The sequence below is a fragment of the Mandrillus leucophaeus genome, unplaced genomic scaffold, assembly GCF_000951045.1.
Source record: "Mandrillus leucophaeus isolate KB7577 unplaced genomic scaffold, Mleu.le_1.0 Scaffold462, whole genome shotgun sequence".
Classification (NCBI taxonomy): Eukaryota; Metazoa; Chordata; class Mammalia; order Primates; family Cercopithecidae; genus Mandrillus; species Mandrillus leucophaeus.
The window spans coordinates 3,490,138-3,516,741 of NW_012104943.1; the positions used below are offsets into that span (position 1 = coordinate 3,490,138).

General features: G+C 37.8%; 2 protein-coding genes across 5 annotated transcripts in view; one reads left to right on the top strand and one right to left on the bottom strand.

Annotated features, from left to right (window-relative positions):
- Positions 1–26,604, top strand: part of ARHGAP6 (Rho GTPase activating protein 6) — a 515,359-nt gene that overhangs the window by 345,537 nt on the left and 143,218 nt on the right. The gene's annotated exons all lie outside the window — the stretch shown is intronic.
- On the bottom strand, positions 6,658–14,044 carry AMELX (amelogenin, X-linked). 3 transcript variants are annotated; one of them, XM_011994875.1, is made up of 7 exons: positions 13,989–14,044; positions 12,574–12,639; positions 10,594–10,641; positions 9,279–9,320; positions 9,146–9,187; positions 8,450–8,875; positions 6,658–6,812 (listed from the first exon to the last, which is right to left on the bottom strand). In XM_011994875.1, the coding sequence occupies exons 2-7, from the start codon at positions 12,625–12,627 to the stop codon at positions 6,807–6,809; spliced, it is 618 nt and encodes a 205-aa protein (XP_011850265.1). In that variant the 5' UTR covers positions 12,628–12,639; positions 13,989–14,044; the 3' UTR covers positions 6,658–6,806. The 3 variants fall into 3 exon arrangements, with proteins under 3 accessions (XP_011850265.1, XP_011850266.1, XP_011850267.1); XM_011994876.1 differs by lacking the exon at positions 9,279–9,320; XM_011994877.1 differs by lacking the exons at positions 9,279–9,320; positions 10,594–10,641.

Consider the following 26,604-nt stretch of genomic DNA (forward strand, 5'->3'; position numbering starts at 1 on the left):
GCATTAGATGCCAGGTAGAGAGAGTATGCAAGTCAATTACTTCTATTTCAATGTCGTGGTAGGGATATATCAGTAGCCTTATTATTCTGGTCATTCTCAGTGAATTTCAGAATGCTGCTTAAAATGGGCTTTCTGTATGTGTTGAGCGTGTGTTCAGTGGGATGTCTGAGAAGGAAGATAGAGGAGGGCTAAGGCCTGGGTCTCCTAAAACACATGATTATTTTATTGAGTTAATCAGTGAGAGAAAGACAAAGCCTTCTGGTTTCTACAAGCACTGTACTTGCATTTATTTGTTTTCATTCCATCCTTTGGAACTAGAGAAGGCATGAGGACTATCCATGAGCAGGTTCACACTCAAAGCTGGGATAGATGGTCTTACCCTGGTTGCTATGGCAATGTTGTCCTAGCATAGGGGATACTTGCCCATGTTTGTTGCTGTCTCCTCTCTATCTTTGGCAGTTTAGCACAAGAGGCAACCCCCTCATGCAACTACAAAGCATTTATTGAGTTAGGGATTCTTCATTTTGAGTTACAGTTTGCTCTCTAGTATATTTTTGGGAGGACAAATGGGCAGGAAAAATTAAGTCACAGAAGGAGACAAGCTTCATCACTCTAATGGAGTTGAATTTACATTTGCCATTAAAAATAGCTATAGGTTATTTAATTAGAATCCTAGAGGCAGATAACGAATTAGTTTATCTTTCAAATGATACTCATAAAAGATGGGGCAGTGTGTGTGTGTGTGTGTGTGTGTGTGTGTGTGTGTTTGAAAGAGCCTAATTTCTTGTTAAAATTTAAAGTTCAAACAACCCCTTATTTGTAAATTGGTGATAGAGACAATTCTATAATGTTGTGATAATTAAATGAGCTAATACATGTCATGTGCTTAGAATAGTGCCTGAAATATAATGAGCCCAGTAAATGTTCAGTATTATTATTATCATTACTTTTATATTACAGCATCCTGGGTGTTTAATGCTAATGATGGCTCACTGAGCAGATATTAAACATACTAACCGATTTCCAAGTATTTTTCTAAATCTGCCTCAAGGAGCTCGCCAGCTAGTGGGGAGACAAAAAGTAGAAAGAAGCAGTTGTTTGAAAGAGAGGCATGGTCAACATATCCTGGAAAACCTCTGAGCCTGTGCACTCCAGCCCTGTGGACCAGCAAGAGAGGTTTCTAGAAGAGGTGGCATTGAGATGATGGTCATTGATGGCTGCTCCCAGATGTGTGGATATGGGAGCAAGGAGACAGGGGAACCTCACTTCCAGGAGTGCCAGCCAACGTAGAGCAGTGAGAGAAGATTTCTGTAAGAGGTGGCATTGAGGTGACGGTCACTGATGGCTGCTTCCGGATGTTTGGGATACAGCAGCAAGGAGGCAGGGAGATCCTCACTTCAGAAGTGCCTTGAGTTGGTTATTTGGACAGATAGGGTGTTCGATGGCCTGGGTCTGTCAGATATTCTCAGCTGCCCAAGGTCGGTGCTTAATTATCTCCTCTCCTTACAATACACTGCTTTATAATCTCCATGGCTGTAGGGGTTTTATTCCATAACAATTTTGTAGCAAAAACTTCTTAATCGAATCATTCTTTTGGAAAGTGGTGGTTCTGAAAATCATGAGAATTAAGGCATCTTAAATTACTGCCCACTTTATAGATGGAACCACTAATTTCTCATTATTCTGCCAGATCCAAGCAAATCTCAGAACAGAATTTGTCCCAGACTAATTGAATAACCTTGAATTCAGTAGTTATACTCATGGCTAAATTGATTATTTTTCTCCTCTTTATCACTCAGACACAATCACTTTTAGAGGTTCTTCAGACTGATTTACAATTAACTCCTTAGCACATCTTTGGAAGGTCAAATAAGCAGGAAAAATTAACTCACAGGAGACAAGCTTCTTTGTAACCTCCCAAGAAACAAATAACAAACTCACTTCTAAGTAAGTTCTGAAGAAGCAAATAACTATTCTAACTTCTGTCGGATGGTTTTTAAAAATATGTTTTAATTTACTTTTTATTTTATAGATATAGAGGGTAGACATACTTTCTTACATGGATATATTGTATAGTGGTGAAATCTGGACTTTTAACAGGATAGTTTTGATTTAGAGACATTAGCTGACTTAATCACCGGACAACACTTTCTTTATTTTGCAAATTCTCCTTAACACCCCTACCACTCCCCAAGCTGTTTTGATTTGTTTAGTTCCCTGTTGTGACTCCAGACATTGCCAAAGGTCCCCTAGGAGACACAACTATACCTGGTTAAGAACCACTCATCTAGAGGAAAGCGGTTTGGTAAAGGCCGGGTGCAGTGACTCACGCCTGTGATCCCAGCACTTTGGGTGGCTGAGGCGGGCGGATCACAAGGTCAGGAGATCAAGACAATCCTGGCCAACATGGTGAAACCCTGTCTCTACTAAAATACAAAAAATTAGCCGGGCATGCTGGTGCCCGGCTGTAGTCCCAGCTACTCAGGAGGCTGAGGCAATGATTGCAGTGAGGCACTGCAATCAACCGGGAGGCAGTGATTGCAGTGAGCCGAGATTGCGCCACTGCACTCCAGCCTGGCGACAGAGCAAGACTCTGTCTCAAAAAAAAAAAAAAAAAAAAAAAGAAAGAAAGAAAGAAAGAAAAATCCTTATAAAATGGAATTAGCTGAACTGTGCCAATGCCAGAGTGACAAGGGAAGGGTCTGAGTTGGGAGTCACTGTACACAAAGGCTCAGCCCTAGAAAGAAGGTAAAAGGAAGACATGCAGAGAGAGGTGGTCTCAAGTTCTAGCCTCCATCTAGCGGAGTGCCCCTATGACACTTGCCTGGTGTTGCTCTCCTGTTACCCTCAGAGTGGTGAATCGAGGATGAAGGCTTGTCTTGGAGGCAGCAAAGAACAGTGTCTGGGGATATCAGGTAGGAGAAGGCAAAGATCATTGAAGGGTCGGGTCGCAATCAGATCAGGTGGCTACATTGTCAGAGTGATGCACTGATAAATGACAGACATGGGCCGGGCACGGTGGCTCACACCTGTAATCCTAGCACTTTGGGAGGCTGAGGTGGGCAGATCACTTGAGGTCAGGAGTTCAAGACCAATCTGGCCAACATGGTGAAAACCCGTTTCTACTAAAAATACAAAAATTAGCTGGGTGTGGTTGCTCACTCTTGTAATCCCAGTTACTTGGGAGGCTGAGGCTAGAGGATCGCTTGAACCCAGGAGGTGAAAGTTGCAGTGAGCCAAGATCATACCACTGCTCTCCAGCCTGGGTGACAGAGCTAGACTGTGTCTCAAAAAAAAAAAAAAAAAAAAAGACAAACATGATGTACTTCAGTGCCTGTGGCATCAAAAACTTCTATGTCATATCTAAATTTTGTATCACTCCTGCTTCCAACTGGGTAGTGTTCTCTTTGGGAGTCTACAGAGGCAGGACAAAGTTCTCTTTCTCATCATAAGAATTGTAGCCAACATTTATTGAGCTTAGGACTCATTAACATGAAAAGACTCAGAGCATGATATTAGTACATTTTATAGACGGGTGTACTGAGCCATAGAGAGGCCAAAAAAATTGTCCAAGTTTCCACAGCAGATAGGCAGTGGTCATGATTGTGAATCAAATGGTTTGGTTATGGAGGCTGTACCCCCTACCACCACACTGGAAAGCCATCTTTGTGCTTCTGTAGACACTAAACTGACACCCCCAGAGCCTGCATGTTCCATGGCCAAATATGAAGCATGGAAAATTATTTGGAGAGGCAAACAAAATTTGGCTGTTCGAAGGAATTGAGATTTTAGTATTGTTCATTTTTTAAATTAACGGTAAAGTGAATTCTGGGTGCTATGGTGTTTTTTGTTGACCATAGGACAATGATATTTGCAAATGGGCTTTATTGATTTAGATTTTGTGATAGAGGATTCAAGTGTGATTTATTGAGGTAAATGTTTTGAACCCAAATGATCGCTCCTTTCTTCTCTCTTCAACTCCTCACGACTCCCAGCCCAATCTTATTCCTCCATAATTATTTATCATCTGGAAGAGTCAGGTGTTTCAAATGAGGCCAGCATGGACTTTTCCCAACAGGGATGTATTTTTTAATATCTAAATGTCAGCCTATGGCCCTTGCTGATAAGGCTCCAGATCAAATAGGGGCAAAAGGAATTGAAAGCCAAATCGCAAAAATAAGTAAAAACTCCAGCTAACAAGAATTTCACAACAGACATAAGCTGATGACTCTTTTATTAAAGCAATGTGGAGTACTAATAAATGCTACTGTGTTCTGGAAATGTAGGAAATTGGTTGAAGTCATTTTTCTCTTGTTAGTCTCATGTTAAGCTGTTCATAGCAGGATCTCTTGGGTTATTTTTTCTCAATTAATACAGTTGTCTACTAATTTATTTTCTTTTTAAAAGTCTTGGCCTTAAACTCAATTTTGGTAGTTTCAGCTATTGTTTACTACCAAAGGAAGAACTTCAGATTTAGAGAAAAGTCTGTATTTTTATTTTGTGTGGAATTGAGAAAGGAGATGGTAAACTTGACATTGCTTGCAAATGAAATGCACAGCTTGATCATTTTTTTCTTGATATAATTTTTGTTTTGGAAGAACTGTAGTATGTCTTGGTGGTGATAATGAATACCATAACCACATAATCATTCTCTAAATGATTGTAATGGAAAGAAGTTTTATTTAAAATTTCAAGTTACTCAAATGGCACATGTCTCCACATGTGTCTTTTTACTACAGGTAAACCCAGAAGGCATGCGTGATTATGGGTGTGTGAGTGTGTGTAACATGAATGTGTGCCTGCCTCTATGTTATGTTGCACTATTAGTTTGAACCACAAAATAGAAAAGAATGTAAATATCTTCTGAAGTCTGGATACACCTGAACTCTGGATTTATCTGTTCTAAATGAAAACTAGAGGGGAAACCATTTTAGTATGTGAAGTTTGGCCTGAGGAAAAGAATGGCACATCTACAGTTCTTAGAAAATTCTCATACAAGATCAGGATTACTGGCATGCTTGGGGAACAACTTGCTGTGGGTAGTTGAGATTTTCAGTTTCAACCAGCAAATCTGTTTTGTTTCATCTTTTGTTTAAAATATTTGAATTAATAAGAATTATTTTTCAACTTCAAGAAGTAGTACATAGAGCAATGCTGTCTGATAAAACTGAGTGGTGATGGAAATATTCTGTATCTCTGTTGTCCAGTATGGTAGCCATTAGCCTCATGTGACTACTTAGCACTTAAAATGTGTCTACTATGACTAAGGAATTGAATTTTAAGTTTTATTTAATTTTAATTTATTTACATTTAAATAGCCACATAGGACAGGGCTACCATATTTGACAGTGCAAGTATAGAGTATAATTACCAGTTAATGCATGTCTCTGGTTTGAAACATTCCACTGTATTATCACACTGCATATCTGAATTTTGATTTGGAAACTGTGGCTGAATGCTGGGATAGATTCCAGCTCTGCCAACAGGAAAGGAGTGGTGAGGAAAGCTGTTGGACAGCTAGCCAAGGATATTTGCCATGTTTGCCAGAGTATTTTGACTGTACTTCTGTCATAGTATTAATACCATTTGGACTTTTTAATCGTTATTTGTGGGCTTATTTTATCCCTTTGGTAGATTCTAGATTCCTTAAGGATGGGGCCTTACTATTTTCACCAGCACATGGAATAGTGCCTTGCCCTACAGTGTGCTTAATAAATATTGACTCAATTGATTAGAAGTGGTCCATGCCAATTGATTAAGCTTTTCTACCTTTAAAAAATTGAATCTAAATTCTTTAAAATCAAGTTATTTGTTTGAATATTGACACCCTCCCAGTAAAGTTATGTTTATTCATTCCAGAAAATGATTAAGTGGCCTTAATCATAAAGGTACTGGAATAAAGTTACCAAGGGTTTGTGCAATATAAACCCTGCAAAGACTGTTTACAATTCTGTGTGGGTGTAAGAAGAAAAAAGGATTCAAATATAAATATGAGTGGGAAAGAAAACTTGTTTTGAGTCCATTTTATGCATTTGTTAACATTTTGAAGACTATGCAGTACAATTTATCATCTTAAAGTTATGAGGTGAAAGAAATTACTTGTATTTAAAATCACTGCAATTCTCTATTTGAAGCTCCATTGATAACATTTTTTGGGGAAAACAAATTACTTGAATAACTTTAAATTCAGTACATTATTATGCATATCACATAATTTCATTTAAAAATCTTTTTCCATAGAGTGAGATCGAAAGACCAGATTTCGATTGCCAATGTGGTGTGAAGTATAAAGCCAGTGTTCCATGTCCTAATTTGTTTCATAATATAAACATTCTTCAAAAGTTTATATTTTTTAATGTAAAGAATTTTTCATATAAACTTCCCTTCATTTGGTTCAGGTTTTAGTTATTGTACATGTTCATAAATTTTCATTTTATCAACTGTTTTAACTGATGTTTAAACTTCATTTTTTAAAAAAGATTTGAGATAGTATAATTTAAATTTTCTCTAAAAATAAATATATTCCTTATTTGCTTGCCAAATGGTGAATTTGTATGACTAAATGAGCAGTTCCTACCTTATTCAAGAATACTCATTCATAATATATCGTCTCAAATGATAGGAAAATTTAAGTTTCATTCAACACAAAGACATGAATGATTTTTAATGCATTTTATTGTCTGCTAATGGTACTTTTTTAGTTACAGAATTTGCTAAGTAAAGTGATTATAAGCAAAAATCATTGTGTTCTTGTGTCATTCCTGAAAGCAACTGAAGTATTCATTCCCCTCTCATATTCTGATCTTTTAATCCTGAAAAAAATAGCAAAAGAACAGTTAAAATAATTTACAAATGTTCCTAGTGAGTACCATTTACTATAACATGTCTGGCTTCAGTTTTGTCAAAACAATGTACAACCATTTAAGCTGAACTCTATAATTTCCAAAGTTTCTTTGTTATTTCGTTGTCATTAGATATTAGGTGTCCATGAGGACTGCTTCCACCTTCAGGACACTTAAAGCCTATTATTTTATAACAAAATAACAATTGCTACCTTTTCGGGGAGTACTTCTTGCATGCCAGGCTCCAAGCTTATCATGCTATTTTGTTTTCCATAAAATTAACTCTAAGAAGCTATCAATGTTTATACTCAAATTTTACACAAAAAGAAACTGAGTTTTAAAGAGTTCAAACTGTCTTCCCAAAGTCACCGTTCCATAAATAGCTTTGTCAAGATGTGAGCACATTATAAACTTCATGGTGTTAATTGTTAATAAAGAGATAAATAAATGCATTTTCTATGTACAGAGAAAACATGTGCCTTAGACTAAAATAGTCAATGATAGGCGCCAGATTACTTGGGATTCAATCAATTTTCAAAAAATTCTGCCCCATATTTTCCATAAACATGCTCACAATTATGAAGCCATTTATGACATATATTATGATTTTTTAAATTCAGAAACTACGATATTTATAATTGGATAGAGGCTTGAAAATAATCTGATTTTGTCATTTTCCGCCATTTAAAAGAAAATAAAACACCCATACATTTGAAGTGACTTTCACAATACTGCCTTCTCTTTGAGGGCAAAGCCACAACTGGAACCTATGTGTCCTAGCTTCTTATCCTGGTCATTTGCACCTCACTTCTCTCTTCTTCTCAGTGGCAAATCATCAATAACATGTATAAATTGGAATTACAGTTGGATACATATACATGATAGGATCACATAATCTCGTATACATAGAAGTAAGACTTTATGGAGGTAGATTAAGGTTGTTTTGTTGACTATTCCCATTCATTTGTAAGAGCTACCTGTAATGGAAGATTTCGTGCTAAATTGCAGTAACTTCTTGCTAAAAGCTTAATCATCTGTAGAATCCCAGTACAGAAAAGGAATCTAACAGTATGTTTAGTTTAGCCTCCTCCAAGTTAGATTGAAAACTACTGGAAATGGGGAATCTTCCTGTAGGTTTTTGAAGAGATTTCCTGTCTACCTTTTGTAACCTGTTCAGATATTTGCACTCTCAAAATTACCTGCTCCCTCTTTTCTTAAGCCTTCAGTGCAACTCTAGCCTATTCTTGCTAGTCAAACCTTGAAATATAAGGAAAACTGATATTCCCTTATACTGTTGCCTTTAACATTCATGGGGTTTAGTAATATATATTTCTATTAATGGGTTTTGGTAATATATATTGTGGTAGAAATTCAGTAATAGTAAAATTGAAACCTACCATAAAAACTGTGATCTTAATTACCAAGCCATTTAGATGAATTTGTTTTTAATATAAAGGTATAGCATATTGCTTGGACTAATAGAATTATAGACTTGTAACTACTACAACTCTAGACCCTTGGTTGTCAGAGACCTTAGAACTCTGGGACCTATTTTGCTGCACCATTTTAACAGGATTTGCATTGTAGTGGCTTCAAAATATACTCACCACTTCCTCCCGCTTGGTCTTGTCCGTTGATGGCCAAGCTTCCAGAGTCAGATCAGGAAGCATGGGAGGCAGGGGCTGCATGGGGAACATCGGAGGCAGAGGTGGCTGTGGCGGCAGGGGCTGCATGGGGTGCACAGGTGGCTGGGGCTGCATGGGCTGGTGAGGCTGTGGCTGAACAGGCTGGGGCTGGTAGGGCTGCTGGGCGGGCGGAGGGAGGTTTGGCTGGTGGTGTTGGGTTGGAGTCATGGAGTGTTGGCCAGGAACGGGCATCATTGGTTGCTGGGGGAGCACGGGTTGCTGAGCTGGCACCACTGGGATGTGGTGATGAGGCTGCAGGGTGTGAGTCGGGGGGTGCTGTTGGGACAGCACGGGGATGATTTGGTGGTGCAGCCATCCACCCATGGGCTCGTAACCATAGGAAGGGTACTGGTGAGAAACAGAGAGGCAGGTTTACCATTGGCTCAGGTGACTCCAACCAGAGAAGCAGCAGTGTTTTCTTTGCCATTATGGCTATAGGAGTATTTTATTCATTTTTCCTTTGCAAAAATTTGTAACTGTGTACACAGATATGATTTTTTACAAACTAAATTTCCCATTAATGTCTGTATGTGGAGTAGACATGATATTTCACTTAATATGGGAATTGTAATGCATGCCTAATATTTTCAGGGAATAAAGAACAAAATATCTACATACCGGTGGCCTTATGCTCTGGTACCACTTCAAAGGGGTAAGCACCTTAAGAGAAAAAGATATTAGAACCCATTTGATTTAATTTACTTTCATCCAATATAGAAACTCACTGATGCAGTATGAAATATAGACTCACTAATGCAGTCCTGTCAACATTGATAGCCTGAGAATGTGAGTTCTACAAAAGAAAGAAGAAGGTAAACATTTTTCGGGTGCTTCCTGTGTGTCAGGCACTGTGTTTACATCCATCACACACATTCTTCATCTTTTCTCATATGCTAGGAGGCAAGTATTATTACTCTCACTTTTTAGATAAGATCATGGGGAATTAAAGAGGTTCATTAACTTGACTGAGGTGACAAAAGGAGTAAATCTGTTTAATTCCGTAATTCCTGCTTTTCATTGTAAGAGCAAAACAAACACAAAATTATGACATAATAATATGACATGATGTTAATTTCATTTTTTTCTTTGATGTCACAATGGGAAAAAGAGAGGTGCAAACACTGTCCCTCATCCTGGAAACACAGATTTACTCATCAGATGTGTCAATCTTTTAGGCTTAACAGAAAATCTTGCCTCAAATTCTTATTAACATTTGTCTTCAGCTTTTATAAGTAAATAAACTCACAGATTGTTACCTGAACCTGTGAGAAAAGTAAGAATTTTATTCCTTTCTGAACAGTATATATACTTGGTTAGACTTAGGTTTGAGGATTCTTCATACAGTAATATGACATTTAATTGATACAAAAAAATTAGTAAACTTGCTCATATTATACTTGACAAAGTACTTTTCATATTCATTAAGTATATTATTCTCCAAACAATATTTTGATATATGGTTATTATAATTATTTCCTTTCTCCACATGAGGAAACCAGGGTTCCAGAAAGAGGAAATGATTTGCCCAAAGTCACACAGTTAGTAAGAGGTTGAGGAGAACCTCAAACCCAATGTCCAAAACTCATGCATTCCATTGTTCTGCAGAGTCTCTCCTATACCACTTAGTCACTAATATTTCAGCAGAGCCAAATGAGAGACACACATAGAGTGTGACTATCTTAGAATCAGGAGTTTTTGAGCTGGAAAGAGTCTTAAATAACATCTTACCTAATCCTTACATTTTACTAGCTGGGATAGAACCAAGCTGGTCAGAGTTGACTTTTTGCCCTATCATGGAGCCTCCCTGAGTGGTGGTTCATGATGGGTAAGCTTACGGCCATATTTAGGAGGAGAGACTGAGTCAGAGTGGCCAGGCAGGAGGCTGCTGGGACGACACAGGCTTGAGGCCAACCATCAGAGCTTAAACTGGGAAGCTGGTGGTAGGAACTGTAAAATCAGGACCACTTGAGAAACATCTGGGATAAAGAATCAACACACTATTCTTTACAGAGCCCAGGGCATTGTTAACGCAAACAATGGTCAAAATTAGTAAAGAGAAAAATTACCTCATAGCTGAAGTTGATATAACCAGGGTGCCCAGGATGAGGTGGTAGCTTTTATAGGGAGGAGAGGAGGAGAATAGAAAGAGAGAGGAAAGGAGAGAGTGAAGGAAGAGAAGAGAGAGGAAGAGATTAAGTCAGTATGCAATTGTTCACATTAAAGGAGACTGAAGCTACTTTTAAAAAATCTATATAGTACAGAATATACTTGAGGTCTGTTTTTAGTTTGAACAAATGTGCTGTGTAGAAGAGGAGACCTCTTATTTTAAAGAGGTCCAAAACAGCTATATGACTGTTCCTGGGGTTATAGTCTTATGGTTGGAGACCTGGAAGCAGAAACCAGCACACATTTATTCTCCAGTGATCTTTGGACAACGTCCCACCCCCACGCCCAGTGTTTTCGATGAATCCTACCCTATCCTGCCCAACAGTTTAGTTGCTGATAAAACTCATCCCATATTGGGGAGAGAAGTGTGCTTCTTTTACACAATAAAGAAATATCAACAAGGAGAGAATTGTCTCACAAATGTTCCCTGGTAGATCAGGAGTTGGTCAAGTACTTTACGTATCAAAGGGATTTCTCATAATTGACATGCAAAGTAAACAACACATCCATACAACAAAAGAAGCCACAAAAGAAACCACAAGGTGGGAATTATTGACAAATGCCAGAACAAGATGGGTGGAGCAAAGTGGAAACATTATAAATCGCATGGAAAATGAAAGAGTTCATTTATGATGTTTAAGCCAATCTTTTTTTATTATTCTGCCAATGGTTTTATGGCAGAAAAATTTTAAAGTTAAAAATAAAAGGCCACCTGAATGATGATCTGAATCAGGACTGTCTATCCTCTCAAAAGTGGGGGCCAAGTGTCTGGTGCCTGTATTGTGGAACTCTGGTTGTTCCTGGGGTCCAGGGAGGAGAGACAGTCATGCAGAAAATCTCCCTCAGACATTGGCCTCATTTAGGATTGGCTCTATTATATTCTTTAAAAATGCTCACATTTCATAGGAAGGTTTATTCACTCTCATCTGCATGTGAATGGTTTTAGTCAGGTTGTATGCCCTCTTGATCAATACCAGCTTAGAGAGTGGGAAAAGGGCTGAATTTGTAAGGCAGGGACCCCTGAAGAAACTAGGAATCGCTACAATTCAGGATTTCAGGAAGTCAGAGCACAGAATCTTGGTTTTCTGGGTGAGAGAGGAAGAGAGGAGGCAGGTGTGCAAGCTTGCTGGCTTCTGGTTGTATCAACTGCTCTTTATTCCACCAAAAAGCAGATGCAGCCTGCTTGGCATGCATGTGATCTAAGTTCTCCGTCCTTATGCACCTGTGTCCAGACAGAGTGGGTCTAATGTCCTGATCTTTAATACATTTGAATATAAAATATATCACTATGTATTGGGTGTAGGCAGGATCCCAGGCAACCACAAAAAAAGCCATGTACTTATCAGATGTACCCAAAGAGGTGGGGCCTCTGAGAACAGGAAGATGGCTCAAAAAGTGGATTCCTAGCACAAAAGTCTTACCCCTTGAGGGGTAACAGCAGCAATATATGGAGGGCAGGAAGAGATTTGGAAACTTGAGAGGAATTGGGTTTTAGACAAAACTGGCATCTCTGTAATATTTGTCCAAAGCTGGTTAAGCACTTTCTGTGGAGACCTTTCAAGGGTCCCTTCCAAAAGCTTCCTCCATCTAGATGGGTGGTGATATTTACAAGCTAACAGTTCCAACAGAATCTCCTGGGGTGCTTATAAAAATGCGGAGTCCTGGGCCCCAGCCCAGCTGTACCATATCAGAATTTTTGGTAGAGGCATTTGAGAATCTGTCTTTTTAAAACAAGCTCCTGAAGTGTTTCTTCAACCCGGAGACGTATGAAGACATCTGATCTCATACTGTTTTAAACCCTAATTTCACCAACTGTGGGCAGATTTTTATTTTCAAGCTTGTGAAATTGGACAGACTTATGCAAGGGGTGTTTTACTCACAGGCATGGCAAAAGCTGCTCCCAGGAGGCAGGCAAATAAAATCCAGGTCCCCATTTCTTGATGGTTCTGAAATGTAAATCAACATCCACTTTTCTTATCTCTTCTGAAACATGGATGTAATGAATGCTCCATAAAACACACGTAATCTACATTAGTCTATTGCTAGTAAGAAGGATGGAGCCATTCTTTGTGAATTTACTTCAATCATATGTGATTTCCAGCTCTCAGCCTGTTTCATTGTTTGTAGAGTCACAATAGTGACAAAGATGCATTTAATTTAGGTTGAGGGCTGAACAAGTTACAGGGACATGAATGATCTATCCTCATATGACTTTGCATGCCATTTTCCTATGCCCATACAGCCCATAGTCATAGAAGCTAAATGATATTTATAATTAATGATTAACAGAATAAAGTTGGCTCTAAAGGTTGGGAAGATCATCAAAGTGCACAGTATTTTATAATTTTAGAACAAGGAGGCACAGAAATGTCTCCTGCACAGTCTACCTGGGTACTGCTACTGTTAAAAGCAAGGACTAATCATTTGAGAAAATACGTTAATTTTCCAAGATAGTAGATTTTAGTTCCAGAAGTTCCTATCTATAGAACTTCAGGCAAGACCCTCCAGTAACATCTCTGAGCTCCAGATTGTGGAGCAAAAGATGTGGCTGAACTAACAGGAGAGGATAGTACTAATTTTATGTGATTTTTCAATGAATTTTGAATACTTTCTGCCTCAGAGGTTTCATTTTCTTTCAATGGAATCTTCGTTTTGTTTGATGTTTCTCTGTAATTATTCTATAAATAAGACCCTTGGGACATTAATCAAAACAGGTCATTCTAAAATGTGCACATTGATTTGTGGCACAAATTATTGACTAACTTGGAAAACTGTCAGAAGAAAGACCTTAAATTTTGTATAGGAAGTGAATATTACATGTAATTATGCTGCCTATGAAAAGTACACTGATTTTCTAACTCCTAAATTTGTTGTTGTTTTTTCTTTCTTTGTCTGGGTTAATGAGAAAAATCACTTCATTGATGGTTCTATTTTATGTAATTAAATAAAAAGCTTTTCAAAGTAGTAGATCACAGCCTGTGAAAGTATTATTTTTACTTTAAGTGATAATTAACTATAATAAATATTTTACTGTGAAATGTGGCCCAAGAAAGAGCTTTGGAATTAAACAAGCACTTTGTTGCATTATAAAGTAAAAAAAAAAAAAAAAAAAAAAAAAAAAAAAAAAATCATTTCGGTAATCAGAGTCTAATTTAATTATGGGCCAACTAAAAAGTAACTATTGATGGCATATAGTATTAGAAATGTAGAATACATTTGTATCTTTTAAAAGAAATTCAGAGAAAGAAATAAGCACAATAAAAAGGATATCAAATTATAAATAAAATCCACATACCTTTGAATGTATTCAGTGCAAGTTTCTGTTTGAAACTCAGGGATGCTTGATCCTTTAGATTTCTTCCAACTACGAGCTCAATTTATATCATTCATGGCATCTATAACAACCAATCCGGTTTCTAAAGGAAAAATGTGTTGAGTATAACTAAAAATCCCTGTATCATGATTTTTTAGAAGCTATGATCAGACATAAGGCTGTATGTTGTGATTAGTGCATATGGAATCTTTCATTACGGGCAATAATAGGTTTAACAGGCAAAGAGTTTCATCAGGCTATTTTGAAGTCAGCAAATTAGTTGACTGCACATGTTGATATATTCAGATTTATTTTTAAGAAGCTCCTCTGCCGTCGTCTTTTCCTCGGTTCTAGCAAACAACATTGTTCTTTACAAAAATCAAGCTAGGTGGTTGAGATTCTCTAGTGTAATCTGGATATCCTCCAGGATTTTTGCAGCCCTTTCAGATCAGGAGAAATTGATTCAAATTCCCATTTGGGTAAAAACCCAAAGCTCTCTCTAGTATCTCTCTGAGGAATTACAATTTTGGGATCACCACTGCTCTACTTTCTGCTTCCATTGAAGGTATTTTTCTCTGTTCCCTGTGGCTGCTCCTTTATCACCACTCTGGTGTCCACCAAAACAGGGGACAAAGCCCCTTCTCGTCCCCATCCTGAAACCGATCTACCATAAAAACAATCAGGAACTTAAGGTTCTTGCAGTAGCAAAACTTTTACTGATGATCTATACTACAAGGCAAGGAGTGCACACCAGACAGCACATTTAAAAATAAATTTTGTTTTTTACAAACAAACTCATGTCACAGGGGATGTTGTCCTTTCCCTCCCATCTCACAGAGCAACTTGGCCTCTCAGTATGGCCTCCCTTCTTTGCCCACATCCTTCTGGCCCAATCCCACTTTCTCATACAGGCAAACCCAAATTCCTCTCTATTTTCCAGAGCCTCTTAACTGTCTGGCTAGCTACTTTGTTTCCATGTTCTCAGCAGCCTCTCCTTTCCCTAAGCAATAACCAAAGCTATTCACTTTCTAAAAGAAACTCTGATCATATACCTATTAAATTCATGTGTGGTTTACCCCTCTACCTTGGTATAACACATGGGTTTTTTTCTTTTATTCTGGAATTTGATTAGATTGATCTAATTGAGCAAATTTTTAATTAGTGACAGGAGCTAACTGACGAGTCATCCATCAATATTAGATCAACAAAGGAGGTACTGAATAATCTACCCAGATACAGTTGATGCTATACCTGGATCTCTTTGAATACTCAAGTAATATTTATAAAGTTTGTACATATACATATATGTTTATATGTATACATACAAATTACTTAGCCTGTCTGAGCCTCAATTTCCTGATATGTAGAATGGGAATAATAACAGAACCTAGCTCAGGGAATTAGTGTGAAAAGTAGATGACCGACATCTCTGGGGAAATGGAAGACTATTTATTACTCTCCCCAACCCTGTCAGCTGGCATACAGTAAATGTTAAAAGAATGCTAATAAACAAGATTCCAAGATGATCTTTGGGGATAAATCAGTAGGGATGAACATTGCAAAGAAAGGTAAGACCTTCCAATCAGGGAGAGAGAGATTGCAAAGAAGGAAGTGGAAGATTGTAACAGGTAAAATGTATACATGAAAAGAAACATAGAATATGATTCTAAAAGCCACATGTCCTCAGGATTTGCATTTATTTATGAATATATTTATTGGTGAATTTTTTATCAGAGACAAGAAGGATTCCCTTTGAAAGAAGTCGGAAAATGGACCTTAGGAGGATTGGCAGGGGTGTACAGCAAGGTGGTAAGGGAGAGGAAGGAAAATGTGGGTCACATTATGTTCACTTTCAATCTTTTTCCCCCATTTTATACAATTACATATACTGGAGTGCCTGAAAGGACTCAGGATATTTTTTTTCTACAAAGTTGTGGGTAATCTCTACTAATGAAGGCAATGATGAATTACTAGTGGCCTTGTAGTTTTAGAAAGATTGATGTTAACACTTTTTCTCACCTTTTAAGAATGAAAGGATGATATATTTGGCCATAATGATCAACAGGATGCTTCCTTAATGTGGCGTTAATTCCTCTGGACCACTGAATAGTGAGTTACCACTAATTCCCCATGGACAGTTGAACAAGCTTTGATGGCCGATTCCATAGAAATAATTGATTTTCCCCTACTGCATATCCTGAGTCATAGGACAGTAAAATAATGGATCTGTGTTTGAAATCTCTTCCACTAATTTAGGCCCCACTTACACAGCTTAAAAATTGCTGAATGTTTTTGAGGAAAATGAAATTTCAATTGAAATATTTTTCCTATAAGTAATTATTTTATTTATGAATAAATTGACTGCATAAAATAGTTCTTTTGCTCATGTTTTGTAGTAGGTATTCTTTTTCTTGACTCGCAGTCCAGTACATTTTGCTGTTCTCACAATGCTTATGCTAGCAACTTCCCCGCTTCTAATTTGCTGCTTCTAATTTATAGTATGCTAGAAAGTCATATGCCCAAACTTGTTAAAGTGTGGATGAACTGAAAGTAAAGGAACACTCTAAGTGGGGCTGGCCTGGGAGGGCCTCACCTGTGAGAAAACCAAATGAATTTCGGTTTTGTGACACTTATTTTTGACTGCTGGGAGGGTGTTTGTTTTGTTTTGGAGTTCCTCTCCACTGGCTTACTGCCTGGGTTTCAACAGCACTTGGGGTATGAGGGTGGTCTTTGGATAAGTCAGGTATTATGAGTTTGAAAAGCCTTTCCTATCATCTATAAGAGTTCAACTCTTGAGTCTTCTTTTAAAGCATCCCCAGGGTTGTCCAATATTCTAGAATAATTTCAATAGTGAGTCTTCTTAAGTAGCTGGAGCCAAAGTTGGCTTTTAAATATTTTCTCTGTAGATGTTTACTTATAAGAAAACATCATTCTCTAGGATATTTGTTTTTTTTTGCTGGGGTAGAGTTGGAGTTGTATGATCTTCAGATCTTAGGCAAAAAAACCACTGATGAATCCCAATATACATTGTAACTTTGACTCCATTGCAACCCTTAGAAATCACGTATTGTGTCTTATACTTTCTTGGGTGCTCCTTGGTACCTAGAAAAAGCTCTTATACAAAGTAGGTGCTAGATAAATGTGTTGATTAATTAATGAAAATGTAGAAAAGTGTTCCATGACATTGTAAATATAGAAAATGTGGATTCTGAAAGAAATCCTACAGTGATTTAGATGGACCTTTTTAATAGCTAAGATGGATAATTCAGCATCGCTGTCAACTGCTCCTGTGGATTTTTGTGCAAATGACCTCTGATAAGTACCTGAAAAGGGAGATGCTGTAAAAGTGCTAGGATCTATCATCCTAACATTCTCATTACATTTGGCTCTGACCCTCTTAGTTCAAATTATAATATACTCCAAGCAAATACACTATGATAGATAAATTTGTGGGGTTTTTTTTCTTTTTTCTTTTCTTTTCTTTTCTTTCTTTTTGTGTCTATCCAAATCCTTCACATCTCAGCTCACTGCAATCTCTGCCTCCCGGGTTCAAGTGATTCTCCTGCCTCAGCCTCCTGAGTAGCTGGCATTACAGGCACGTGCCACCATGCCCAGTTACTTTTTATATTTATATTTTTAGTAGAGACAGGGTTTCACCATGTTGGCCAGGATGGTCTCGATCTCCTGACCTCATAATCTGCCTGCCTCGGCCTCCCAAAGTGCTGGGATTACAGGCACGAGCCACTGCGCTTGGCCTATGAAGTAACATTTAAAACAAAATGTCTACCAATAGTGGGGCTGGTTCAAATTGATTATGGCACAAATAGCATTCAAGATGAGGATGACACTCTGTATTTGTCAACATAAAAAGATGTTGGTGACACATTGTTAAGTGGAAAAATAGGTTTTTTAAAGTCCCCTTCTCTAATTTTTTTCTCCCTCCCTCCCTGCTCTCCCTTTTCTCCATTTGGGGAGCTATTCATCAAAAGACTAACAGTAGTTATCTAGGGACTCCTTGAAAATCTCTGGGTAGCCAAGGTTTAAATTTATTTCTTTTAAATAATCTGTGAATGCAACAAATGCAGGGGAAATATAAGAAGTTTGGAGTATGATATTTCTCATTTATGTTCAGCAAGAGAGATGAGTAAGTGATAGTGCTACTTGCATAGGCTCTGGGTATATCCAATGTTCATTCTTAGGGGGAAAAAAGGTTGAACGTAAAATCCAAGACAAAAAAAAAAAAAAACAAAAACATGATTTTTTAAAGTGAGAGAGCCCTTTTAAATCATGAGTAGGAAATATTTTAATAATATAAACATTCACAGTAAGAGTTCATACAACTTGTAATTTGAAAATTCCATAGGTATTTGCTAAATATCAGGTGGAACAATTTTCAACAAGGGAAATTATATGCAGTTGAAAAGTGTGTTGTTTGGATTATAATTAACTGGTAACTGTCAGGAGTGAAAATGGTACATCTGTGTTAAAAGAGGTAGGACAGTAATGTAAAAACAAGCATTTTTATTCCTGTTTATTGGGTAAAATACACCAAAGTAAATTCAACTTTCCTGCTGAGGTTCAGTGGAGACATACACAGATTAGTAGTTTTTAAAAATATTGTTCAATCATAAAATGGAATGAAGCACTGATCCATACAACAACATGGATGAACCTTGAAAACATTACATTCAGTGAAGGAAGCCAGTCATAAAATACCATATACTGTATGATTCTATAGGAAATGCCAAGAATAGGCAAAATCCATAGAAACAGAAAGTAGATTCATGGTTGCCAGGGGTTGAGGGAAGCGGGAAATGGGGATTTACTGCTAATGAGCACCAGCTTTCTTTTTGTGATGATAGAAATGTTCTGGAGTTAGATAGTGGTGGTGGTTGCACAATCTTGTCAATGTACTAAAAGTCACTCAATTGTACACTTTAAAGTGGTGACTCTTATGGTATGTGAACTATATCTTAATTTTTTAAAAGACACATATTAACAAATATATATGGTATGGTATCAGCCCTCAAAACATTTACAGCCTTTATACATTATGTAAAATATAGATACATAAAAGGCTAAACACAGTGTAATGTTACAGAACAATAGTGTAAGGGTTGCCCCATGATGATAAAGTTGATGATGACAACTATGATGAAGATGAAACTAACCTTTATTGCCAGCCATGGTTCTAAGCATTTTACATGTTTAAATGTTTATTGGTCACCTCCCGCATGCCGGGTATATTCTAGGTTTATGTTTTACATCAGTGATTAAAACACACAAAGACTCCTACTCGCAGTCTCACAGAAAGCAACTATGAACAACGGATATAATAAGTACAGCAAAAGAAGAGAAAGCCTATGGAAAAGGAGTAAGTAGAGCAGCTAAGAAGGATTAGAAGTACTGAGTTGCACATTTCAATAGGGTGGTCAGTTTTAAACAATTTCTTGAAGAAGATGAGGTGTTCACCTGAGCATCTCTGGGATCAGCACAAAGGCACCAGCATGGAAATGGCCCAGTGTGTTAGCTAGCTGGCAGGAACCCAGTACTGTTGGTGTGGTGCAAGGTGGAGGGCATAAGAGGAGCTGAAGGCCAAAAGGTGACATCTTCTCATGCTTCCATGATCTTAGCAATTAAATGTAGAATTCCTTGCCTAAAATAATTCTATTGTTCATTGTGTGCCAGGGGCTTCAGGGTTTGGAGATGTGAAGGATTTGGATAGACACAGAGGCCATTTCCTCATAGGGTTGAGTCATTGGAAGTAAGAGAAATGGGAATGGGCAGAGCATGCTTGGTGTGCAGAAAAAGACCAGCTAGGAGGCAGCAGAGGTTTTAGGTATAAAAATGGCAATGGCAGATGGCTGTTGGGAACAGAGAGACCCTGAATGTTGGACAGGGAAATCCACTTGTGTCCCCTCTGCAGTGGCAAAGCACTGAGCATTTGTATCCACTGTCCTTGCTTGCTAGGGTTTCTACAAGAAAGTTCATCTGGAAGCTCAGACTTGTGTCAAGAATGAGAAAGTAGAAACACAAAGCAATCAGATGACTTGGCTGTCTTCACATCACATTGAAAGCCAGAGCAGATGCAAGACCCCTGGGCTTTGGCCCTGGCTCAGACACTATTCACCCACTTGCTCACAGATGAATGAGGCATATCTCAGGGCCCCAGATAAAACGATAACATTATGAGAACAACTGGAAATAGATAAGTTCGTAAAAATAAAGACCATAATGTTTTTTCTGTGAAATATAAGGTTGCATTCAAAAACTGTTACCAGAGAATATTCTCCAGAGAAACCTACAGCTATTCAAAACTGCTCTACAATATAAGCTTTTGTTTAGTAAGAAATAAAAGCTAGTTAATGAAAGGTCTATAAAAAATGATTTAATAACTTTATTAATACATAATTCACATACTATAAAGTTCACGTGTTGAAAGGGTACACTTGAGTGGGTTTTAGTATATATATATTTTTATTATACTTTGAGTTCTAGGGTACATGTGCACAACGTGCAGGTTTGTTACATGTGTATACTTGAGCCATGTTGGTGTGCTGCACCCATCAACTCGTCAGCACCCATCAACTCATCCAAGTTTGCCACCATCACCATAGTCTAGTTCTAGAGCATTTTCATCACTTGAAAAGAAATCCCATACCCAGTAACAGTCAATTCCCATTCCCCTCCCCTTAGCCCTAGACAACTACCAATCTATTTCCTGTCTCTATGGATTTGCTTGTTTGGGACATTTCATAGAAATAGAGTCATACAACATATGGTTGGAAAATGGGTCTCTGAGAACCTCTACATAAAGGTTTCTCAGTGTTAGCACTCTTGGCATTTGGGGCCAGATAATTCTTTGCTGCGGGATGTTTAGCAGCATCCCTGGCCTCCACCTTCTAGGTGTTAGCAGCAGCCACCCTCCCTCTTAAGTTGTGACTAACCAAAAGTGTCTCCAGACATCACATATGTTTGGTGGGGAATGAGGGGGCAAATTCGCCCCCAGTTGAAACCCACAGATTGGCAGTTACCTAAGAACTGAGCCGGGTGTAGGATTGTATAAAGTGAGGTGGGTGCCTGGACCCAGGGTGCTGTTGTGGAAAGACAACTATTTCAGGGTCTGTGAAGGTTCAAACTTTGTACCCTGAGTTCCAAAACTCTGTGATTCGTTTTAGAAAATAGGAAAGAGATGACTAGGGGCAAGAGGCACAACTGTTATTTAGATGAAGTTATTGTTCAAACAATAGCTGGTGGGAAAAAACACTCATTTTTTCGGTCACTAAAAAAGATAGAGGGTGATGGGTGCACCAAAATCTCACAAGTCACCACTAAAGAACTTACTCATGTAACCAAATATCACCTGTTCCCCAAAAACCTATGGAAATAAAAAGAAATTTTAAAAGATAGAAATTATTTTTTAAAATTAAATAGTATATGCCAGTGATCTTTATCTTCCTTATAAAGGACTGAGATAATGGTGTCAATAATTCAAAAAGTGTCTAAATTTGGATTTGGGCTGTTTTATGTTACAACAGTAAGAATTAGTGGTTCTCAAAGAGTCTTACTTAAGTCAGATTTAACATTACTCTACAGACTATAAACACCCCTTGAACAGCAAAAGGAAGCATGAAATTTGATTTATACCGTAGGTAACAAAAACAAGTGGGCAATCACAGTATGATCATACCCTACTAATCTAACTTTGTCTCAGGAATGGAGGAAAAAGAGGCAGCACGTGGACTTTAGATATATGTAAATTTCAGAAGGTATAAGTGTGACCTCTTTTCTTTTCAGAATTGTGTAAGTAAAGGAAGCTCTCATCCTCCCTGGTAAATCCATTTGTAAATAAATGGGCTAAAGAAATCATGACTATGATCCTTTCTAGTTCTTAGGATCTGTCCTGCTCAGAGTGGGAATCACAAAGTGATTGCGGTAGTAACTGGTATCTTTGTTTTTCTCAGTTTAAAGGAAGCGTTCTCTCAAACTACCTTAGACTGTGCAGCCTTGACCCTCTAGGACTTGATGCCCTGTGTATGGCATTGCTATCAGGTGCAAATTAGTAAAGCCAGATTGTGTTTACAAGTAGGTTGCCATTATATAGTGACTTCTCTGTAAGTACAAAATGTATATTTCCTTTTTATTTATCGTGGACTGTACCAATTACAGAATGTAGCTCTTGTTTTTATCAGGGATATTACTGAGGCCCTTAAACTCAAGCTGACTTACATTTATTTTAAAATACATGTTTCAAAGATGTTTTCAAAATTTAAATGTGCATATTTTTAGGATTCTCCCCTTTACCTGTTCTCCCACCCTGGTATTTAGGATGGGGAATAGACAGAACATCTGAGGGAGTTTGGGTCTCACAGATCGGCTGTAAAATTGAGTAAGAGCAAAATGTTTGGAAAAAAAAAAATCTGTGTCGTTGTTCATCTGGAAAGATATGTTCCCCACTCAGTAGCTTACAGAAGGCCCAACATGATATGGATCAGCTTGAATTCATTATCTGACCAAACAGCAACTCAGGAATCTTATGTCCTGTCCAAGGTGTGCTGTGGAACTCAATGATCTCTTTCCAGATCTATTATATCTTCGTAAAAACATTCATGAGAATCAGATAAACTAGTGGGCCTCAACCAGGAATGATTGTGCCCTTCAGGGTACGTTTTATAATATTTGGAAGCATTTTTGGTTGTCACAATTGGAGGATACGGATGTTCCTGGCATCTAGTGGGTAGAGGCCAGAGATGCTGTTAAGTATTCTACAATGCACAGGAAAGCCCCCCAAATAAAGAATTATCCAACCCCAAATGTCAGTAGCATTGAAGTTGGGAAATCTTGCTCAAGCAAATTTCCAGTGCCTCAGGTTGTCTTATAAGATGTGGAGCATGTCAATACCCACAGTTGCCAGTTGTGCCATATGGAATGCTGCAAGGAGAAAATACGGATACACGTGAAAATGTGTTTTTGGGTTTTGGGGAAATACATCTATGGATCTGATGCTTTGGTGTTCCAAAGATGTGGCTATTTTTGCCCACAAGCGTTGCCCGAAACCCCAGGGCTATGTGGTGCCTTTTTCACGGAGCAAGTATATAAAGTACAGACTGTTAAACAGATCACTCACTTGCTATAAAATGTCAGTTAATAATGAGGTCCATCATGGATTTTAGTTGAATAATAAGTGCCACTTCTTTCCTCTTACATGTTTATTAGTGTCATCTAATGCAGTGGCTCTCAAAATGTGGTGAGTGGACCAGCAGCATTGGTATCACCTGGGAACTTATTAGAAATGCACGTTGTGAGCCCCCTCCCACACCTACTGAATCCAAAACTCTTGGGGTAGGGTCCAGCAGTCTGTGTTATTTTAACAAGCTTCCCCATGATTCTGATGAACTTTAATGCTTAAATCGGAGAACCTTTGGGGACCACCAGCACCTGGGAGCTTGCTAGAAATCACATGACTAGGCCAGGACCTTGTTGAAAGGCAGATTCTCATTTAATAGGCCTGAGAAAGGGATCAAGATTTGGGACTACAGATATGATAGCTTGGGTAAAAGCTACAAAATTTCTCCTTTTTGAGCCTTCTATTTCCCTCTTCAAAAATTGGGAAGACATTGTGTTGGTTTCCTGTTGCTTCTATAATAAATAACCACAAACTTAGTAGCTTAAAACAACACAAATTTATTATCTTACAGTTCCAGAGGTCAGAAGTCTGAAATGGGTCTCACTGGGCTCAAATCATGGTACCTGGTGACTGTAGGGGAGAATCATTTTTCTTGACTTTTCCATTTTCTAGAAGCCACTCACATTCCTTGGCTCATGGTTCCTTCCTCCATCTTCAAAGTCAGAAATGGCCTGGTGAGTCTTTCTCACATCACATCACTCTGACACTGACCCTTCTGCCTCCCTGTTCCACATTAAGTTGCTCCTATGATTATATTATATACATAATTCAGGACAATCTCTTTATTTTAACAGCATATGATTAGCAACATTAATCCCATCTGCAACTTTAATTCCTCTTTGCCAGGTAGCATAACATATTCACATATTCTTGAGATTTGGATGTGGACATATTTTTGGGGGCATTATTCTGCCTCCTACACAAATAATTTTACTTTTATTCTCCAGCAAAATTTGTGTCATAGAGAAAAATCTTGGAAAGAATACAGTCAGGACCAATCTCCTACCAATTCAGAAATCTTCCTGCAAAATCCTCCAAACATGGCTATCTGATACTAGCTTCTCAGCTAGACTGTGAGCTGTATGCTAAAGAAGACCCTATCTTATAGTTATTCTCCATCTCCTCAGTGCCTAGAAGAGAATTTAGCTCATAATAGATGCTTAGAAAACATTATTTGTTTGGTACACTGCTTTCAGGCATATAGAGCATAATATGACTATATAGACTGTGGAATCTTGACTTTGTGAAACTGAGGGATTGATGCTGAATCTCTGTCAAGCCTTGTTAGCCTCCTATGTAAAATATGTTTTACATAGGGGATATTACATTCTGTATAGGATTGTCATTGAAATCAAATGAAATGTTGTAAATAGAGAACATGGAGATAATAGGTATAATTTACATGAAACATCTGAAACCATAACACAGTAGAATACTACCTTGTGATCATTTACCAATAAAACTGCACAAGATAAGGAGAGGTGGTATTGAGTCTCTTTACAAAATGCTTCTTGAAGTGTCACCTCTGGCTTCATTTATAATATAAATTTAGAAGTAGTGTTTCTCAACATAGACTATGTTTTTGAACCATTCATGTAGCTTTTAAATAATATTTTTGCCTGGGTTCCATTCTACCTAGTTTCTGATTTACTTGGTCTAAGCAATGGCTCCAACTCTTACTATGTTTTTGAATCACCTGAGGGAGCTTTTATAAATATTGATGGCCAGTTGCCACCTCCAGAAATTCTGTTTCGATCAAATATAACATGTAGCCATGGTTGAGATCCATTGAACACAACTTATTCTACCTTATGAATTGTTACATCTGTCAGACCTTTACTGTATATGAGAAGTTGTAGTTTTATCAACTTTGCCTGAATCAGTGGATTTTTTTCTAATTTCCATTCAGTGTCATGGGTGGAATTAAGAACACTCAACACAATGACATTTGCAATTATATAGGTGGTATCACATCCCCAGAGTTTTAGCAGGATGGCAGAAACACAGTGAGCACTCAGAAAATGTTTGCTAATGATGGGCCAAAGAAAGTGTCTTTTATGGTCTCTTGATTTATTTAGGAGTATTGCATTGCAATTGAATCTCTCACAGAGTCCACTTGAGGCTGCTAACATGTTGATTTAATGAATGGGTGCATTTCATGAACCACCCATCTGAGTGGATTACTTTGGGTGTAGCTGTTTTGATTTTTCCTTCCTCTGAGTATATGGTTTTGTTAATTTAATCAAACAAATTCAGTTGTTTTACCATTTTGTAGACACATTCTTTGTGTGGCCAAGAATCTTGTTTGTGGTGGCCACACCACAACTAGATTTGAATGTAGAGCAACCCAGCAAAGAAGTGCTAATTTGAAACCATTGTTAAGATTGCCAGCAACAAACCAAAGTGACCTCCATCAATGGGTTCAGATAGCAACCCTGAAGGCAAGACACTGCGTTTATTCCATTATTCTTTCCTTCATCTATCAAAAACCCTAATCTTCATGGATGATGAAATAATAACAATCTCAAACTTAAGATATATTTTGTTCATCTTAATTTTCTAAATGTCCTTTTTTCCCTCAGTACAAACATAATACGTATTTGTAAATAAATTCCAACACTATAAAAATTCATTAGGCAGTGTCAAAGTCCTACAAATCCCATCCTCAAGTGATAGCCACTAATAGCCATTTGAGAATATAACCTCGGATCTCCCTGTTAAATTATAATAAAGATTTATGTCCGTAATTTATGTTCTGCAACTTCTTTGTTTAACTTTACATATAGTGGATATTTTTCCAAATTTATTCAGAGAGAGCTACTCCACGTTTTTTTCATGACTGCCCAGAATTCCATTGAATAGGTATCCCATAGTTTAGCCAGTTGCCCGCTGATGGACACTTAGGTTTTTTATGTTTGTTTAAGTATATATGTATATAACTAATATAAAATTAATTATATATAAGTATTTATGTATTTTTGGTAGATTATAATACACATGTAGAGAAGTGCACATAAGTTTACAACTTAATGAATTTCTGCAAAGTGAACACACCTGTGCCAGATGAAGAACCATTCCTGTCCACCACCTCAGAGGGATCCTCTGGACTCCCTTCCAGTCACTTCTCCCCAGAGGTAACCCCTATTCTGTATTTTTGTAGCACATACTGGTTTTATCTAGTTTTATAGATTACATTAGTGGTATCCTACAGCATGTTAGTTTTTGTGTCAGACTTCTTTCGCTCAACATGATGTCTCTGGGATTCATCTGTATTGTTGTAGGTGTTTGGAGTTTGTTTTATCATTCCCGTTACTGCATAGTTTTCCATTATGTGATATACCACAATTTATTCAGTCTACTTTCATGAACATTTGGATAATTTACAGTTTGGGGCTGTTTTGAATAATGCTG

Excerpts from the sequence above, each read along its gene's own strand:
- AMELX (XM_011994875.1), bottom strand. The coding sequence starts at position 12,627 with ATGGGGACCTGGATTTTATTTGCCTGCCTCCTGGGAGCAGCTTTTGCC. Across the intron at positions 10,642-12,573 it reads GAGCAGCTTTTGCCATGCCT|CTACCACCTCATCCTGGGCA; the intron begins GTGAGTAAAACA and ends TCCCTATAAAAG. Across the intron at positions 9,321-10,593 it reads ATATCAACTTCAGCTATGAG|AACTCACATTCTCAGGCTAT; the intron begins GTAATTTTTCTC and ends TTTCTTTTGTAG.